The 19,385-nt window shown below is 49.9% G+C and overlaps 1 protein-coding gene across 1 annotated transcript; it reads left to right on the top strand.

Moving 5' to 3' along the window:
* The first annotated feature begins 3,406 nt into the window (after positions 1–3,406).
* On the top strand, positions 3,407–18,036 carry CHGA (chromogranin A). The gene is made up of 8 exons (XM_026111552.2): positions 3,407–3,630; positions 4,068–4,114; positions 8,304–8,397; positions 8,857–8,925; positions 10,256–10,354; positions 12,160–12,672; positions 13,170–13,627; positions 17,489–18,036. Exons 1-8 carry the CDS (start codon positions 3,585–3,587, stop codon positions 17,570–17,572), a joined length of 1,410 nt encoding a protein of 469 aa, XP_025967337.2. The 5' UTR covers positions 3,407–3,584; the 3' UTR covers positions 17,573–18,036.
* The last annotated feature ends 1,349 nt before the right edge of the window (positions 18,037–19,385 follow it).

Raw genomic sequence — 19,385 nt, 5'->3', positions numbered from 1 at the left:
AAGCAAGTCAACATCAATTTGCTTCTGACCTGAAAAAGAAAAGAAAGGACTGCCTTTTAACAGTGTGGATGGATATTCGCAACAGCAGTCTGAGCTTTGAAGCTCTTTTTCTCTTTACAGGCAGACTAGCATGGCTTGTACTGGGGAACTGAGAGCTGAGAGTGGAAGATTGATTGACATGTGGGAAGGATGTGGATTTTTTAATAGATCTTGCCACTAATACAGCAGTGAGCTTACAGTCAGGCTTTCGGTTAACCCATTTCCATCTTTATCAATTGGTTTTGTAAGTAAGAAGCTAATTGTTGCTAGTTTTTTGCTTAGTGTCCTTTTTCGGTTAGGGTGTGGGTAGTAGCTGTGCCTTGGCTTCAAGCCTTTCTGATATCTTAAAAAAAAAAAAAAAAAAAAAAAAAAAGACACTTTTTCTCCTTCTCTGCCTCAGTTCCCAGGGCTGTAAAATCAAAGTCTTCTGAAAAGCAACTTGACTGTTTCCATGCACAGGAGAGGGTCAGTTCAGTTTCAGCTGAGAAATTAGAGAAGGAATCTCTCACAGTAAGCTCAGAGCCATACTCCAAATCCTTTGGTTTTATTTCCTAAATTCTGAAATAAAAAAATGTGGCTCTTATATGTTGAATGTGGATAGAGTTTGAGCCATATGATCTCCTGAGCATATGAGCTTGTGCATAGGAAGATGTTAATACATTCCTATGGCTTTCAGACTGACCCTGGCTCATGTTTGATCAGCTCAGAGCATGGGTGATGCAACAGCACTGGATGTTACTCGTATCGATCCAGACATTCCCTTCTTCTCAAATCAGCTCTCAGGCTGGGAGGGCAAATACCACTATCCTATTCCCATCAGAATAATTCATCTCCCTGTCCATATTATGCTAGTGACTGCAGGCTGTGTAATGACACATGGCTCTCCACATTCTCATCACACTTCATGTACTAGAAATGGGATAGTTATAAAGAAAAAAGGAATTGATCTCTACAGACATAAACAGCTTGTTTATAAGAATGGAAGTGGTAGGAAATTCCCACCGTCATCACTTTGCAAGACGCTAAGAATCTACTTCTGTCCTCCGTATACTAAAACACAAACTGCTCAGAGACTCAAAACCCCTTTCTTACCTTGAAGTCTGCTTTTGAAATTACCTTTCTCTGAGTGGCAGAATACTTTTCACATTCTTATTTGATCACTTTTGCTCTTTGACATAAATCTTTCCCTGACTTGCTTTACTTTGACAGTTCCTAATATAGCTGTGCCTAATGAGACAAATTCTGATAGCAGAAGTACTGATTGCTGGATTAACAGTTTCATATCCATTTCCCTAGATCAAAACACAGAAAAATTCATCACCCACCATATGCTACTACAATGGGAGAACACATGTTGCACCTGGAAAACATTTAGTTCCTCTATTGCAATGGACTTCAATGCATGCAAGACCACATCTTGAGAAAGGGAGGCAAATATACAGTCACGGGCACTGCATATTCTGCTACATTTCTGAGGAGGGGGTCCCAGAGAAGGAAACTGCTTCCTGTAAGCAACTGGATTACAACTGAGCTAATTTATAGCCATAATAAGATCAACATTTATATGTAAGGATACATAAATATTGACTAGGTAAACATAGCTTGATAAACAGATCAATCTGTTTTTACTTTGTTAGGAATACATAGGAATTAACAAGCTCAATAATGTTCAGTATTTCAGACTCAGAGACTAAAATGCTGTGGTGTACCCTGAAGTAAAAGGCCATTGTATATGACTAAAAAAAAAAAATCTAACAACCTAAAAAACAAAAAGAAGGGATACCTATTGTTCTTGGAGGGTGCAGGTTTCCCATGCAACAAGAGCTGTCATGGTTGTTTATTTCATGGTCTCATAAACATTTTACCATCAATCAATATCATGCTCAAAGCACTGCTCAGAGGATCAATCTACTTCCAGCTTTTCTCTACTGTTAAACAGAAAATGCAGCAGACACAGGGAGCTTTGATTTTTTATGAGTGGGCTTTTACAATCCAAATCTGGCTTTTGAGGCATGGGTTTAAAACAGACAGGAACTAAAGGCCATATGAGAGTGAATTTGGGAGTGCATTTGCATGTGCATATGGAAAGAGATGTTGGAAACCTACAGTGCAATCTGCATGCCTTGGTCTCCTGGAAAAGTTCTTGTCATCTTAGAACAAACCATTCTCTCTGCTTCTTGGAGGTAGGGCTCTCCAATGGCATAGTAATAGGGTAGTACGGAGAAGGACAGTGTGCTGTTTCTGAGTTTTGTTTTCTGGTATAAGTCCCTGGCTCTTGTGACCTCTGAAATTGCTTTAGCAATAATAAACTCCCCAGCTTACCAGCAGCAATGAATAACAGAGCTACACATTACAGGGAGTAAAACTCCACTGAATTGTCCTAAAGAATCACTGGAGTCACCTTCAAAAGAGATTTCAGTTGGTTGCCCTGATGGATGTTGCATCTAAAAAGTAGACAGCCATTTTGAGAAGAGTATGGAAATGCTTGTGACTAAGAGAATGGTACTTTTTGTTACTTCCTCTCCCTCCCTTGCCCATGGAAATCAGTGATCAGGTATTCTTGGTTACTTCAACTTTGGAGTGCTTAGCCGTTGGGTATAGTGTGATGTTATAGGTTGTTATGAACTAACTGAACAAAAGAGCAACCTGCTAAAATTTGCTTGAAGAGTGGCAATAGCCAAGCAACAGGCCTGACAGGTTCTGCTATTTGCCTCCAAATGCTATCCAGCATGACTCCAGCATGACTTTCAGGACTTTCATAAAAAGCTGGGACTTGACATTGATATGGGCAAACTGGTTGTATGGTGACCAGTTCTCTGGCTCATGATCAGTTTTACAGGCAAGCCTGCCTTCTGTTGAAGCATCCAACAGTTATCTAAAAATTTCAACATCTACTCTTAAGATATTTGTCTAGGTTCCTTCTGTGATCAGCAAAAGACAAAAGGAGGCCTTGGGGCAAATCCATTTATAGGTGGCTATGCTGGCTAGGGTATGTGAGGTGACTGTCTCTCACTGTTGACTACCGGGGGTATCCAGACGGCAATTATGCAAAGATGCTTGTAGATGGCCAGTGCTGGATGAGGTGTATCCTACCCTAATCTCCTTCCTGAGAACACCCCTCACAACCATCCGACACCATGCTGGGTGCGAGAAGCTGGAGCAGGTGGAGTCTGACATCTTGAAATTTATTGGAGCCCATTGCCTGACCATCCCCTGCAGCCAGGGGGATCAGAGGCTCCTGGTGTGTGGCCACTCCTCCAGCAGCCGGTTAGCAGCAGATGCTAATGGGCAGGCTGTGTGCAGGGATGGAGCGGGGGCGGGGTGGGGGGGGGAGGAGGATGTGGCTTCCTCCTGACGCCATTTCCGAGGGACTGGGATATATAAATGAGCCGGTTGCTGCAGTGCCCCATCTGGGATCTTCAGCCAAGATACTGGCGTAGACTCGCACGGTGCTGGTCTGCCCCGGCACCTCTCTTGGAACCCCCTACGTCAGGGCCAGACTCACCGTCTGCTCCTGCCTCCCTCCCTCCACCCCCGACACCACCATGAGCCGCCCGGGACTGCTCGCCCTCCTGTTCCTGGCCGTGCCGGGTAAGTGGGGCTGGAGCTGGGGTCCGTCCCCCCCCCAAAAAAACCTTCTGGGACTGCTCAGCACCGCGGACAGCGCCGGCCCGCTCAGCGCCCAACCCGCGGTGGCCGCTTCAGCACCGCGGACAGCGCCCGCCGCAAGGTCACTGGCTGAGAGCCTCGCCGGTCCCCGGGGCCGGGGCCACCCGTCCAGCCACTGCCCGCCGCGGGATCTGGCCCTCGCCTTGCCTTGTCTTCCCTTTCCTTCCTTTGCCTTCCCTTCCCTCTCTCTAAGGGGGACACAGAGCCCACATCCAGGTACTGCCCCCAGGGACCATTTCCATCAGGGCTGGACACCCCTCTTCTCTGTTCTCATTTTATCAGGGAGGGTTTTTTCTGCTTGTCTTCCAGAGGAGGCCAAATAACAAGATCTTTCCTTTTGCCCTCCCTACCTTTTACAGCCATCTCCCTTCCAGTGACAAACGACATGAATAAAGGGGACACTAAGGTAAGGAGGAGCTGGTGGTGAACGCAGGGGGGTGGGGGGGAAGTTGAGTGATGTGATGTTTAGCCTCCATCTATCTGGCCTGGCTCTTGGCTGCTCCCACTGAAATAGCCCATAGGAAGTGACAGCTGAGGGGGGGATTTGCAAGAGATTTCCCTACAGCAGGATCTGTCCTCTGCCTCTCCCTCCCTGCCAGGCTTTACCCTTTATGCATCCACTGCTGTGCACCTGGTCAGGAGTGGAGTCCCTCAGGAAGTTCTCAGAGGTGCTAAACAAGCTTGTTTGGAGCCTAGTGAGACTGGGGATGGAGGCTGGGTATGACCCTCTGTAGTCCTCCTACTTTCAGCTTTTCAAAGCTTCCCACAGGAGGTGAGTCATTTGGGATAGAGGGAGGAAATATGATTCAGGAATGGGCATTGCTGGAAATGTATGTGTTTTGGGGTGTGTTTGTTATTTAAACATGCATGTTCCTGAAAAATAGACAACTGGCTACTCTTGGGTTGCTAATTTGCTCTCAGCTATCACTCATCCTGTCTCAAAGGATTTTCGCAGTGCGTGACTTGGCTGACCTCTCCAGCCTTCTACTATAGGCTTCTGTGTGTATGTCTCTACAGATCTCTAACATTCAAAGCTGCACTTCACAAGTGCGTGCACTCCCAGCTGGCTTTTGGCAGCTAAAAGATTGGATAAGTGCATTTGTGTGTGTTGATTTGTGACAGAAATGCCTTCCTGATAGTATAATGCCTATAGCCTTTCAGATGCATCAATCTCTCCAGTGCCAAATTAAGACTTCTACAGAAATTACTGTACAGAAAGCAAACACCAGCCCTCTTTTCTCTGCTTCTTGAACCTCTTTGTTGCCTGAAATTTTCTAACCACAAAAGGCTTTTTCCCAGGCAGCAGTAGAGGAGGGCACATTCATGTCAATCTCAGCACAGGCTGCATTGTAGGCTGTGTCTCTGCTCATTGCTACCTACAGGGTAAGTGCCTTGAGAAAGGCCTCCGCATGTCTGTCAGACACACTTGGGCTTGGAGAGCTGTTGCTCTGTTGAAACCTTCATCTGCTTAGCCCTGCTGGGGGCTGAGCTGTGAGTGGTCAGGCAGTGTGACAGCACTGGGCAGCTGCTTCAGGCTGTGGGAAGGCCTGTGCGTGGGTTATTAACTGAGAATGGGGGCTCAGGGTACCTGCCCTTCAAATCAGCTGTGCCAGTGGAATGCTCGTTGGGCTCCTGGTGGGAAAATCCATTAAACTCACAACTTTCCTTGTGAGATCTGTTCCCCAAAATGTGTAATTTGCAAAATGTGGCACTTCCGGCAAGACACGTTCAGCTTTTGTGGAAGGTGGTGCAACTCTGTGGAAATCCGTCCACCAAGGCTGGCTCTTTCTCAAGCCTGTTTCCCCTCTGGGTCCTGTACTGCTCTTGTTCAGAGCAAAATCAGAGCACACCTTCCTCTTGAATGTTGCTGGAGCTAGAAGGAGCCCTTAGGGCTTTTCCACCTTCATCCTCCTCTGAGACACAGAGCATTCCAATGAAAGAACTCCTAGTCTCCTGGGACAGATCAGGGCAGGAAGCTCATCGCATGGGTATAGTACTGAGCTATATATTTTATATATATATATACATTTATATATATATATGCACACACACCCCCTATATATATATAAAAAATATATGTATATATTATATAGGGTATAGTTCTCCCTGCCCACCATGCTGCTCTAGACATGTTCTCTGCCCCCAGGAATTGTGGATGGCTCAGGGCCATGAAATGAGAGGTCAGCACCTGCAGGCTGTTCTTAGGTGACTAAGTTAGTTTTCCTAACACCAAGTGCTTTCTGCAGGAAGCCTAACCGCAACCAAAGCATTTAAAATGCCTCTGGTATACACCCACTGTTGTTCTCAAAGGACACCATTTCCCATTTGTGAGCCTAGATTTCAGCAGGGCCTCGGCATGGTGCAGCTCAAACATGGTGAAGTATATCCTTGTAAGGACGTGATCCTTTGGAGAGTTCTTTTCTGTTTGGGGACAGTCTGACCAGCTCTAAAGGATCCAGTTACATGCTCACATTTAGATGATAGCTATGGCAAAATTCCAGCCTGAGTTTCTGCACTGGCTTGCTTACGTTCATTTGGAGAGTATCTCCTTCATTTCCTGGTTTAGGTTGTTATTTCCTGACCTTGTGAAGCCTCACTCTGCAAGATTTACTTTTATAAAAAGTCAAGGAGAGTGTGGTTGGAACAGCTGCATTATTTGTTTCATTAATAGTTGCAAAATTCCTCCATATAGTTGACCATATTTCTGTGGTGGCTGATGTGTTTCTCTGTGTGGACGAAGATTCTAAACAATGTTAGGGTTTTTCAAAATGCTGGTCTAGAGTGTTTCTTCATACGAGGTTCTTATTTCTCATGCTGAGAAAGTGCTTACTTCTGAGGCTGCACTGACTACTCCTGCAATAAGGTGTTCCAGAGCTTGGGAAAAGCAGAAGGGAAGTATCAGAATCTGTGTTTTGTTCTGTTTAGTGCGTGACAGGTACTCTAAGTTATCTAAAATCAATCTTTATGGATCGTTCGTGGTATAGAAGACTGATACCAGGGTAATTTCTCTGCTTTCATGTTGTTAGATCTTTCCTGTAACATTTTTAATCCAGCAGGCAATCCCCTCAAAATGCATAAATAGCTAAGAGGAAATAATATTTAATCATTTTAGGGCTGTAATCTGCAATAACAATGGCCGAAAGGAACTCTCCTTACACTGGGTGAAAAATTGCCCATTCTAACTGATGAATAAATACATCCAATTGCTTGAATGAGCAACATTGTAGGTGACTGGAAATTGCTGACTTGTGTTTAATTTCTACTGCAGCTGCAGTGTTCTGCTCTCCCAAGAATGGCACCTTGTGAGAGGTCAGAACTCTCAGGGCTGCCTGAAGAAATCATCAGAAGAAAACAGTTCAGTCAGTGAATTTTTTGCCTCCCAAGGCTTAATTGCACCTTTTCTTTTCTTTTCTTTTTTTTATTTAACCTTGCTTTTTCAGCAGGCACTTCTGAGCCCTTCATGCTTTACAGGTTGCTCTATAAATAATGATCCTTTTGAATTGGGCAGCCAGATTCCTGCACTCTTAACCAGTGTCAGACTGCAAAAAATGCTGCTTTCTCTCACCTGTGTGACCATTTGGGTCTATCATGACCACACAGCAGAGGTCTTGGTGGTGTGTCTTTGTGTGAAGAAGGTGCCTTCACCTTGCCTTTGAGTCTGTGACTTTGATTCTCCTTCCACATCTGTATAGCACTGGGCAATCGCTGTGGGATCAGCAGTGATGCAGTTGCATGGGCAGAGTTAGGCCTGTAATCTCAGTGCAGGGTAACAAACTGGATAATAAAATGGAGGCAGATCTTCTCATTTTAACATGAGGAAAAGAACTGCTGGAAAGGGCAGGCCTGGAGTTCATTGTGTCTGGGAAGCTGCCTCAGGCAGTAGCAAATGCTTTGAAGGGAAGTTTAGGAATTTCTTCACTTTCAGATAACCTGCATCCACGTACAGCTCTTCTGGTCTGTAACAGATGGCTTGAACACTCAAGCGCAAGGCTGAATACTTCTCCAGAATGTCCTTGCTTAGGGCTTCAGAGTAGTATTTCTCATCGGCATTTGAAAGTGTGATTTACCTCTCCTCACCCATCGTGCCTGGCTGCAGTCTATATAGGGTGCTCACCTTAGACCTCAAATAGTTGGCAGGATTTCAAGGTCACCTTTTTAAGAGTTGTAGTCACTTGTTGCTCCCTACAGCCCCCTGCTGAGCCCTTTTATCAGCTGCAGGTTGAGCAACATTGCCTTAAAAGGGGATGATTTTGAGTTCCCTGTGTATATACCCAATTCCCCTTTAATCTCTTGATGGGCAAAGCCTTGATGATGTCCTGCAGCAATGAGTTCCTCAGCAGAACAGTATGTCATGCTGAAAGAGTCCTTTCCATTGCCATGTGTATTTCCTCACTTTTCAGTTTTGTGAAGTATCTTCTGTTCCTGTGCTAGGAACATGCAGAACCAACCGTTCGATTCTAGCTCAACCAGAAAAGGAAGAGGACCTATGCCATCATCTTCTCCATTTTAGCCTTGGTAACAAATAGATTTAAGAAAAAAGGAAAAAGAAAACCCAACAACACAGTGTTTTTATCTGTATCTTTGTCTCCTTCCAGGTGATGAAGTGCATTGTAGAGGTCATCTCTGATACTTTATCCAAGCCAAATCCCCTGCCAATCAGCGAGGAATGCCTAGAAACCCTCAGAGGAGGTACAGAGGGGAGGCTTTTTCAGGTTTAATGCTTAATTTAAGGGTTTCAGTGAGAGCAGGTCTGGCAGGGACACAAGACAGGGCTGAGCCTGCCCTACTGTGCCCAGTCTGATGCATGCTCTGCCCACTGGAAGGGCTCCCTGCCACAGTCACCTTCCTCGTGGCCACCCCACCAGGCTGTACCAGGCCCAAGAAGTAGGGACAGAGCTGCAGCTCAGCCCCGACCATGCACCATGCAGGCAGGCCAGCACTGCTGGCTCCGTGGCTGCGGGAAGCACTGGTGACGTGAAGCTGCCTGGTCTTCATGGGAGCTTTTGTGCTCTTAACTGCAGTTAAGAGACGTGGCAGCAAATCATCCCAGTGGAGAGAAAAGAGTAAAAAAAAAAAAAAAAGGGGGGGTAGCAAGTGGAGTTTTGGGTTCTTCTATTTTTTTTTTTAACCAAGTCTCCTCTGTTGCAGATGAACGAATCATTTCTATCCTTCGACACCAAAATTTACTGAAGGAGCTTCAGGAAATTGCTGTTCAAGGTATAGTTTCAATACAGTTTTTTGGGAAGAGGAAATTAGTCTATTGTGGCCCTGTATATCTTTTTTTCCCCTTTAATTTTACTTTAGTTATGGGCCATACAAATGTGCCCTAGGGAATGTACATACACTAAGAATTTTACTCTAGATCCAGGATTGCCAGTAGAGATGCTGGGGGAGTGGAGGAATTTTGCTTACAATAATTCCAATACATATCCAATGACTTAAATGACCTTCGATGTAACTTGTTAGCTGTGTAGAGCTTTCCCAGAGAGTGTATGCACTTCGGGGTGCGAGAACCCTAAAGGGAAATGCTGTAGCTTAATTCAGCAAATAACTATCAGCTCTTGAACTGGAGTAAAAGACCAGAAAACCTTCACTCATTGTGTCACTGACGTCTAGCAGTTGATGTTGGTGGGGCAGAAGTGAACAGTCACTGAGCATGGAGTGGGATTTCCACCCACAAGCCCCCAAGTCAAAGATTCCTCAAGCTGATGGGGATTTTCCTGTTGACTCCCTTGGGTCAAGTGCAAGTTCCTTTGCTCTGGAGATGCGTGGGCTGCTGACTGCAAGATAGTGTGGGAGCAGCAGTGGTTAGGAGCTGTGCAAAGGATGCGGAAGGGGAAAAGGGGCTATCCTCAGGAGCCCAGATCTCCAAAGCTTGTTAGTGGTTCCCAGGTGAGGCTAGTTCAAAGCTGCGTGGTCGGCAGGAGCTGCAGTGTGACTCTTTCCAGGCTGCAGAGAGAGCAGCTGAGGCTCTTCCTCCTTCCTTCCCCCTCGGGGGGGGCCCCAGCTGCTGGCTTTCCCTTGCCAGGGCATCACTGTGCCCTGCTCCCACATGGCATGGCAGCCAGGATGGCTGGGAGACAGTGCCACCAGACTGCCTTCAGAGCAGGGATGCCGCAGAGGCAACAGCGAGAAGGGAGAGGGAAAATGCGGGAGGTACAGATTAGAAAAGAAGTAACAGCCCTATGTAGATCCCAAAGCAGAAGCTGGCCACTGCCCAAGTCCCGCTGGTGGGCAGCATCTGGAAGGCTGCTGTTCTGCACCTCTTATTCCCTAGCTCTCCATTAATATTACCCTTTTCCTAGCCATCCTGCTTGTCTATATAGAGATCTTTTTCTTTCCTAAAAATGATATTTTTGACAGCAGCATCGTTATTCCAGTTGATTCACATATTCTGTAATCTTACTTTTCCTTCTAGTTACCCATTAACAGATTTGTACATTGTAGAAAATATACATATAATTAAAAAGGTCACAGGACTATTTTCCTGTCTCCACTTTCTAAAACACAGCAGGAAATGTTGCTTTCTCCTCATTACTTGACACAGGTGCCAATGAGAGAACTCAGCAACAGAAGAAAAACAGTGGTTTCGAACATGAACTTTCCGAAGTCCTTGGAAGTCAGAATGACAAGAACAAGCAAAGAGGTCAGTGTCAGCCTAACCCCCAGAAAATCCAAGTCTGGCTGTAAACACGGATGTTCTTTCTAACAACCTTGATATGTCCATCTGCTTTTCATTTAGGCCTTTCTTCTGATGCTGTTGCTGACATACACTAGCAACCTTGTGTTTGCTTTGGTCTTATTTACCAGTTTAAAAAGCATGTAATTTCTGAGCTATAGCAACTGGTGATGTCCAGATTACAAAACTGATATGGATCTTCCAGCCTGCTGCCAACACCATCACTCATTTTTAATGTTTAAAATGAGTCACAGCTAGGGAAATACTGTGCTGAAATATCTGATGATATACCCAAAATCAGCTGGGGTCTGCTCCCACTGCCCTTGTTTCCAGGCATCCAAGACATTAGGTTATGGGTCTCTGAAGTGAAATTGGAACTTGGGATACACACACACACACATACACACACACAGACACATACACACACACAATGCATGCATCCCAAAAAGACCACATTCAGCTGTGATTTCCCCTTGCCACCACATTTCTGCTGCCAGGCTAGAGACAGGCGATGTAATGGAAAGGAGAGTTCAGCCTGTTCCCTGGTTCAGTCTGTTCCCTTTTCCATGTCAGGAAGAGATGATGGCACAGTGGGATGAGGCAGTTTCTAGCACAGCAACAGCATCCCCGGCAGGGGGGCCTCCCAGCAGGCTCTGGCTCTGGGTGAAGGCAGCTTGTGTGTATTAGCTGAGGTACAGCACCGCACACAACATCGCAACTTCAGCCCAAAGCTGCCTGACACCGGTGAGGAACAATGTTCCCCACAGGTATGGCTGCCGCAGCAGCCAACATAGGAAAAAGCAAGAGGCGAGGACAGCGAGCTTCCCTTCATCTGGCTCCAGCTCTCCCTCCCGCTGGGGCCAGTCGAGCCCCTGGACTCTTACGCTCATCAGTGTGGAGACTGCACAAAGGCGAAGCACGGGCACAGCATCCCTGCAGGCCCAGAGGCAGCAATGGCACCAGGCAAGGCGTTGCTGCCTGGGCAGCACTCAGCCAGTGCACTGATATGGCTTTGCCAGGGATTTGCGGTCGCAAGCAGTGCCCTGTCCTCGGCTCGGTGTGTCACCTCGCCCATCCTGCTGCAGCCTGCTATCTCCTTTTCATTCTGCCTGTTTTTTGCTCCTTTCGTTTCCCATTGCTCTTTGCCTCCCTCCCCCCACCACTGCTTCTTTTTCAAAGGGATTTCAATGACTAATAATGTTAAGAGTTCACCCTCTGTGAGGAACAAGAGCAAATATGAAGACTCCATTAAGCTCCTGGTAATTGCCCCTCACTAGCTGTTTAGCAAAAGCAGAGCTGGCCCCACCTCCCTCTGGCTCTCCTAGAAGTAATGCTTGGCTCCCTTTTCAAAATGCTGTGAGCATAAACGATGTGATGTTAGTGCAGTACTCCAAGTGCATAGAGAGCATATAAGTGCCATATCTAAATCCTTCCACTTTATATCTGGTTTCATGTGGGGAAAGAGTGTGCTACTGGCGTCTAGATAGATGGCAGTGCAGATTCCGCTTCAGCAAAGCACTTCAGCATGTTCCTAACTTCAGCCTTGTATGTGTATCCAGGAGGGTAGACATCAGCTAGCACACTGACTTGCCTAACTGCAAGCATATGTTTAAGTGACTTGCTAAAAGAGAGGAACAGATCCATGGGTGGGTTTAGCAGATTGCTGAGTGGGGCTGGGGCTGCAGCTGAAGCTGAGTAAGAAGCGCGAGGGCTTCTCTGTTTGTGCAATGAGCTCTGAGCAGAGGTGTTGGTTCTTGCTCCTCACTCTGCAGATGAGGCACAGGAGCGCCCTGAAGAGGAGCAGCCCACGGTATCCCTGGCTGAGCTAGAAGCAGAGAAAATCCAGCAAAATGAGGGAGAAGATTCAAGAGAGGAGGGAAAAAACAGCCTGGAGGAGAGGGAGCCCAGGCCACGGGAAGCCCACGCTGGTGAGAAGAGGGCTCGTGAGGAAGCAGAGAGCAATGAGATTGGGGGCGCAGAGGATGCCCAGAGGGAAGAGGCTTTGGACAATCGCATCAGTGAAGACCCTGGCGAGGAAGAGCAGAAACAGCGAGAGGAGGAAGAGGAGGAGTCCAGAGGCACTGGTGACAGCCTGGAGCTTGAGGAAGAGAGAGAGCAGGCATCCAGAGAGGGCCAGGAGGAGAGCAAGGAGGTGGCAGGGGGGCGTACGGAGCGGGAGGATGAGCAAGGAGACGCTCCTGTGGAGGAAGACCCTACTGAAGCAGAGAGGTCACTTGACTTGGCTGAGGAGGACATGGAGGCTGAGGTGATGCAAAGAAACGACAGTACGTATCTCAGATGACTGCACTGATACCTATGCAGGGGTGAGCCAAGAGCCCTGGGACAGACTGATAAGAGGCTTTAAAGCCTAAAAATTCAAATAGGTGCCGACAGGGTTTACAAAAATGCTCCCACTGTCAGTCACCCAGACCCGTCCTCGGCCTCACCTCCCTCAAGCACCCATCCGTGTGGGCACATACACACCTGGGTAACACAGGCCCTGAAGTTGCCTTGCTGCCTGCTCTCCAGTTCCAGCTTTCATGGCACTCTGGGATAACTCCTTTCTGCTTCTTGAACTTCCTAGGTGTTTTTTGACTGCTGCCCCAGTGTCTATTACTGACATAAGAGTAGTTATTTCCAAAATTTTGACAATACCTTAAGTCAGGAACTCCACTTTGAATCACATTAGCTTCCTCTATAATAAAGAACTAAGGCTTGGTTCAAAGGTGGCACCTAATCAGGTTAAAACAACTTCTCACTGTTGTGTTTGATGTTTTTTCAGATAATGTAGAAGCTTTGGGATTTGGCAAAGATGAGCAGAGCTCAGAGGAGGAGGAAGAGCAACCCCACAGACTGAAAGGAGGAAGGCATCGTCTGGAGGATGAAGTGATGCAAGCAGCGGAGGATACCTTCCAGACCAGGGATGTCAAAAGTGAGGAAATGGAAGACGAATCCTCCAGGGAATGGGAAGACTCCAAGAGATGGAATAAAATGGATGAGCTGGCCAAGCAGCTGACGTCAAAGAAGCGCATGGAGGAAAATGACAGTGAGGAAGACCCAGATAGGTCCATGAAAATGGCATTCAGGTCCCACAAGTATGACTTCGGTAGTCCAGAGGAAGATGTGAGAAGGTCATGGAAGCGTCACTCAAAGGAGGACAGCAGTGAAGGAGGCTTCCCACTTGCTCCCATGCCCGAAGAAAAGAAGGATGAGGAAGGCAGTGCTAACAGAAGAACAGAGGTTGGTGAACATAGGCTTAACAATAAACCCTGTCCAGTTATTACTAGAGAATCCAGACTATGCTTGGAGACGTAGAATCGTACCTCACTGTTATGCAGCCACCATCATTACTTTCTTGTGACATTAAGGAGATGCCCTGTGACCTTTTAGGTATTCAGACTTAGATACTTTTGAGGTTGGCACCTGTGTCTATGCTTTTGTTGTTTTTCTTGTTTTAGTAACTACTGCAAAAACATTCCCCTACCCAAAGAGTTTTGAAAAAATATGTCAGGACCTCCCAGCTGGTCTGTGCTGGACCCAGTAACTGAAGCTGCATCAGTAGCCCAGGGGAAGGTTCCTATGTCCTAAAGTCCATTCAAGTCAAAGGAAAGACTTGCCCTGGCTCAGGTATGGAGTGAGTAGTATTACATCTCCTACGGAGGCAAATCAGAGATATAGGAGTGGGCAAGAAAGCTGGAGCATTGGAGTGGAAATGGTTTAAAGAGGCATGAATATATCTAAACCATGCTTACAAAATCAAAGACATAGTTCCCTAACACCTCAGGGGATGCTGTGCGGTAACTCATCATATCCCTTGTCAGCCAGCTAGGCTGATGTAGCCATATCTGTTATCAGACTCACCAACTGTGTGACTGTCCAGGCCCTGCATGGAGCCAGAGCATCTCATGGATGTGTTTTGGATGACAATCTCGGGGTTTCCCTGACTATCTGCATGGCCACCTCAGAGGAGAGGTGGCTTTAGACTTTGCAGATGAGGCACAGCTCCAGGCACTGACATTTGTTTGATCCTGGCTGGGATAGAGAAGTGGGCTGGACAGACAGGGCTGGGGCTGGTCTGTGCGGGTGTTTGTTCTGGGGCAAGCCACACTCGGCTGCCCGGGAGCAGGCCAAGGCAGTGGGTGAGCTGAGCTGGAGCGTGTGGCAACTCTCTTGCCTCCAGAAGGCCCTTTTGCTGGGTTATGCACCAAAATACAGCCCAAAGGGCAATAACCACGTAGCTCATCGGCATCCTCAGCCCAGCTCTAGTCCATGGTTCAAAGCAAAGTCAAAATTGTCTCGTCTGTCCATGGCAGTGACTCCAAGCAGGGAGGATGCGAGCTGAAGGTGTGGGCAAGCCGTGAAGTGTGCACGCTCAAACTACTTCCTCGCCATCCTCTGATCCTGTCCCAGATTTCTTCCCCAAAAAGGCTCTTTCCCCACTCACCCTCATCACGCTCGCAGAAGAGCGAAGCGGGAGTTATGTGGCGCAGGTGGCAACAAGCAGCTGCCCCAGCTGCCCCCAGGAGAACTGGGCTGCGGAGCAGAGCTGCCTCTAACACCTCTGTGCGTGCTTGTGCGGGGGAGAGCTGGCAAGGAGCACGCCTGCTGCTGTGCCCCCCAACCCCGTCTCCTCCTCCTCCCTCCGCTTCTATTTAGGGCCTTGCCCGTGTGTCTTTGTCTTGGCGTGTGGATCCGCTCTGTCGCTGGCTGATGAGGCAGGCCGGCGCGCAGCTACCAGCAGGGCTGTGGTCAGCCAGAGGCAGCGATCAGGGGAGGAGCCCTGCTGTGTAACTCTGGGTGGCTGCAATTTGGGTGTCACAGGCAGAGCCAGCCACTCGCCTCCTGAGCCACCAACCAGGGTGGCGAGGTGCTGGTGGAGCAGAGTGAGGGACGAGCCTCTGCTCCTCCTCGTAGCCCCAGGCAGCGAAACAGCCACCCCCCCATCATGGCTTAAACGGCAGCAGTTGGCGCAGCCTGAGAAAGGGAAGGAGGTTGCCAAACCTCTCAAACTGCTGTGTTTACAGTAGCAACCAGACTTTTTTCTCTTTTAACTAGCTCAGGGCTTCTGGGAGATGGGGAGGAGGCCTTAGCAACTGCCCCTGGGTGCCAGGTGATGAGGGAGGGCAGTCACAGCCTTCAGCCCCACTGGAAGAGCAGCTCCGCGCAGCAGCTCCTCACTTCCCGGCTGCGTAACTTGGCCGGTCCCCCCGCCGGGGTGCTGCCGCAGCAGGGAGGCTTTTGAGTGGCTGAGCTGAGGGCCTGGGGAGGGGAAAGGTTATTTTTTTTATTTTTTTATAGCTCAGAAACAAGAAAAAGGGTTTTTTCTATGTAACTTATGTTTTTTTCAAGCCGGCTACGTGTACTACAAATCAGTGGCTCTGCACTGGCCGGCGCTCGGTGGCTGCTGCTAGCGTGGCTGCTTCGCCTGTGAGTGCTGCCCCTGCAGCGCTGCCGGCAGGGAAAGAGGGTTTTGGTGCCGACAGGCCTAAGTCTGATCCTGCAGAGCCGGTGCTGTGCTGTAGCCAAGTACACAATACGCAGCGAGTCCGAGACAGGGTAGCTGTGACTGCCGGGCAAGGCGAGCTTGGCAGTGAGAAACGGTTGTGGTGCTCGACTGGCGCTCAGGCAAAGGCGCGTGGTGACCATGGCTCAATTTGCTTGCAGGTGCTAAGTAAAATAGGCTCAGGCGACAGCCAGAGAGAGACGCAAGAGCCAGTTCAGAAAGGTCGCTACATCGTGAGCAATGTGGTCTTTCAAACTGATCGCTTCTACGGTTGCTGTTTTTCCCAGTGGAGAAGCCTCTTATCCGTAGCCTCACTCCACGCCGGAGCAGGGCGGGGAGAGGCCACGCGGGTGCCACGGCCTCGCTCCGGAGCAGGATGCCCGCTGCGTTCACTGCGGGCAACAGGCACCGACGTCGGTCCCGGCCCCAGCCCCGGCCCCAGCCCCAGCCCCAGCCCCAGCCCCGGCACCGGCCGGCGGCCCTGCTCTGATCTGGCAGGGCTTCACAGCACGGCTCGTTGCAGCGCGTTTGCCACAAGCAAACAGAACAGACTTCAAGGAGGGAGCGGGACGTTTATATAGCTGCCGGCTGTGTTTGGACATGGCCTGGGAAGGGCGAGCTGCCCCCGAGCCAGGGCACCCGCGGGGTGCTGCAGAGCGCAGGCGGGGGCCGGCACCCTTCCTGGAGCCCAGCCACCAGCCCAGAAAGACATGAGTCTCCCACAGCCGTGCGTCACCTCTGCCTGCCCTGTGCAGCCAGCAGGGACACCCGGGGGTGGCTCCGAAGCCCTCGCCACCGTCGCTGGGGCAGTAGCAGGGTTTCCGAGCACAGCCGCCGCTCCGGAGGCGGCACTGGGTGATCTTGCAGTGCTTTACCGCTCAGGAGTGAGCACGGGCTCCCTTCAGCGCTGTTTGCAGCTACAGTTAACTGCCAGGGTGAGACAAGCAGCGATCATGTAGAGGAATATTAAAAATATCTGGGTTGTTTTCATGTCTTCTGCACAACACACCTTTAAATTTAGAAAATTTAAATTCCCCCGCAGCAGCTCTGCTCTGATGTCTCCAGGCGTGGGGGGCTGCCCCGGTGCCCCCCGTCACCGCTCTGCGGACGTCCCCCGTTCCCTACGCCAGAGGCACGGGCCGCACCGCACACCCGGCGCTGAGGGTCTGTGGTGTGCCTTAGCCAAACGCCTTAGACACGGCGGGGAAAGGGAGAGTGAAACCGGGCAGGAGGCTCCCCAAGCTAGACCACTTCTAGTAGTACCCAAAAATAGCTTCCCACACAGGAACCGGGGTGAGGGTGCTAGTTGTGTTTCTTGCCTAAAGCCTTAGCAGCAGCTGCAGTGATTTAACGCCCAGTGCCCTAAGAGCAGGACCAGCTAATGCTCGTCGAGAGACAGCACCTGTCCCACAGGGGCTCAAAACCAAAGTGGACCCGAGGGACAGGGTGAGACCTGTCTGTGCTCATGCTATCACCAGCAGCCAGCCTGGTGCGAGGTTTCCATAGCTCCCTCCCACCTCCAAACTGGCTGTGGGACTCGCTCCCGTTCGGGTGAGGGCTGGCTGGGCTGACCCACGTCTCGGTGGCTTTCGTTGCAGGACCAAGAGCTGGAGAGCCTGGCAGCCATCGAAGCAGAGCTGGAGAAAGTCGCCCACAAGCTGCACGAACTGAGACGGGGCTGAAGGCCAGCTCTCCACGTGCATAAAAGCCAGAGGCACACTCACCCCTTCACGCCGCATTTTCATTTACCGATTTAAAACAGATGCCGACGGAGCAGTAGCATCTTGTCTAGGAAGCCCATCTCCCCAGAGCCAGGCCTGCCGCCCTCGCAGTAGTGTCGTGCCCATCTCCGCTTCTTTGATTTCATGCTCCTCTGTCCACTACGGATTCCCACCTGCACCTGTGGATGGCTGTAGCTGAGAAGTGTGACTTACACATGTATTTTGTCTTTTTTTTCTCTCTTTTTTTTAAAAGACAAAACAACTTTCTAGAATGTTCTCCTTCCACGGTAGTTTCACTGGATAAAATTGCAATAACTTGTTATCTTTTGATTAAAAGCTGAGAACTCTGACTGTAATATATTCATACAAAAAAGTTTATCTAAGGAAAAATAAAACTGCAGTGGGTTCCTTCCCTTGTTTTTCCAGCTTCAGTCTCAGTCGTTTGCACGATGTAAGATTTGTGCAGTCTCAGAAGGGGGGATGGAGGTCTGCCGTTGCCGTGACACATTTCAGTGGAGTTTCCCCCTCGTGCAGGACACCTCCGCAAGGCCCAGAGCATGGCCGGACTGTCACTGCCGGTTCGGGAAACACAGCCAGGCTCGGTGTCCAAACGCCCTCAGCACGGACAAGCAGCCCTGCTGCTGTAGCATACAGCCCAGCTGCAAAGCCAGCCAGCCCATTTATTTCCGTAAGTCATGGATCAGGTCCGTAATTCTCAGCGTAACACCAGGTTAGTCAGAGAGAAGGCAGTTTTGAAGTTCATGCATTGGGTCAGTACTTGATAAAATGAAGCTACCTGGGTGACAGGAGTGAGTCAAAAAGAAAAAAAATCGAATAACTAGCCTGACGATAACGGAAGCAACTGCTCTACCTTCCACCAAAGGCGGAGCCCAGCCCCGAGGCGCTGCCCCACGGGCTCGCGCGGAGGAGCCCGCGCAGGCCAGCATCGCGGGAGCGCCGGCAGCAGCTCCTGCCCGCTCTGGGCTCCAGGCCGAGTGCCAGCCGCAGGGCTGGGCCGCGTCTGGCCTGCACCCGAGGGGAAGTTGGCCCCCAAAGCCTCCAAACAGTGATCAGGATGCTTTATGCTCTATCTGTGCATCAGTGAGAGGAAGAGAGGCTGTCGCCCTCCGGGAAGGCCTCGCGCCCGCGCAGCCTGAAGCCGAGCCGCCCCACGCCTGCCGCCGCGCGCCAGCACAGCCGCGGGACAGCCCACCTGCCCAGCCTGGAAGGGCGACGGCGACGCGGCGGGGGCTGCGCTGGGCGCGGAGGCAGGGCTCTGCGCGCCGGCTGGGGCCGCGGGCTGGGGCCTTCAGCCGCTCGGTCCCGACGCTCCTGCAGGAAGGGCCAGGTGCCCACGCGTGCTGCCGCGCGGCCACCGGTGCCGAGGCCAGGGAGCTCCCCGATGCTCGTTTTAGCAAAAGGCTCCAGCTCACCTGGGACCGCTCGAGCGGCGTTTGCCCACGGCCGGCGCAGCGCAAAGCTGCCGCTGGCTGCAGTGGAGCTGGGACCCCACGGCTGAAAGGTGGCCTGGCAAATGCGGAGCTGGTTTTAACCAAGCAGGGGGAATGCTGCCTTGGAGGCAGGTGCCTTAGTTCACTTGCAACTAATACAGGCAGAGCACAAGCTTTCCCTCTGCTTGAATGGAAAAAAGATGAGAATATTTTCTGAAGAGATGGGAATATGCTTATAATTAATGGTGCTGATGTAACAGCTGCCGGCCTTTCAACTCAATATATTCCTTTTTCTGTTAAAAGAGTTAGTACCACTGGCCCAT

The sequence above is a fragment of the Dromaius novaehollandiae genome, chromosome 5 (assembly GCF_036370855.1).
Source record: "Dromaius novaehollandiae isolate bDroNov1 chromosome 5, bDroNov1.hap1, whole genome shotgun sequence".
Taxonomy (NCBI): Eukaryota; Metazoa; Chordata; class Aves; order Casuariiformes; family Dromaiidae; genus Dromaius; species Dromaius novaehollandiae.
Note: the sequence above shows the minus strand (reverse complement) of the source record. Positions and strands in the feature narration are given on the sequence as shown.

What these genes read in the sequence shown, in the direction of transcription:
- CHGA (XM_026111552.2), top strand. Translation starts at nt 3,585, where the DNA reads ATGAGCCGCCCGGGACTGCTCGCCCTCCTGTTCCTGGCCGTGCCGG. An exon ending in TGAATAAAGGGGACACTAAG is followed by an intron (nt 4,115 to 8,303) that starts GTAAGGAGGAGC and finishes GTCTCCTTCCAG; the next exon opens with GTGATGAAGTGCATTGTAGA. An exon ending in TGACAAGAACAAGCAAAGAG is followed by an intron (nt 10,355 to 12,159) that starts GTCAGTGTCAGC and finishes CTCACTCTGCAG; the next exon opens with ATGAGGCACAGGAGCGCCCT.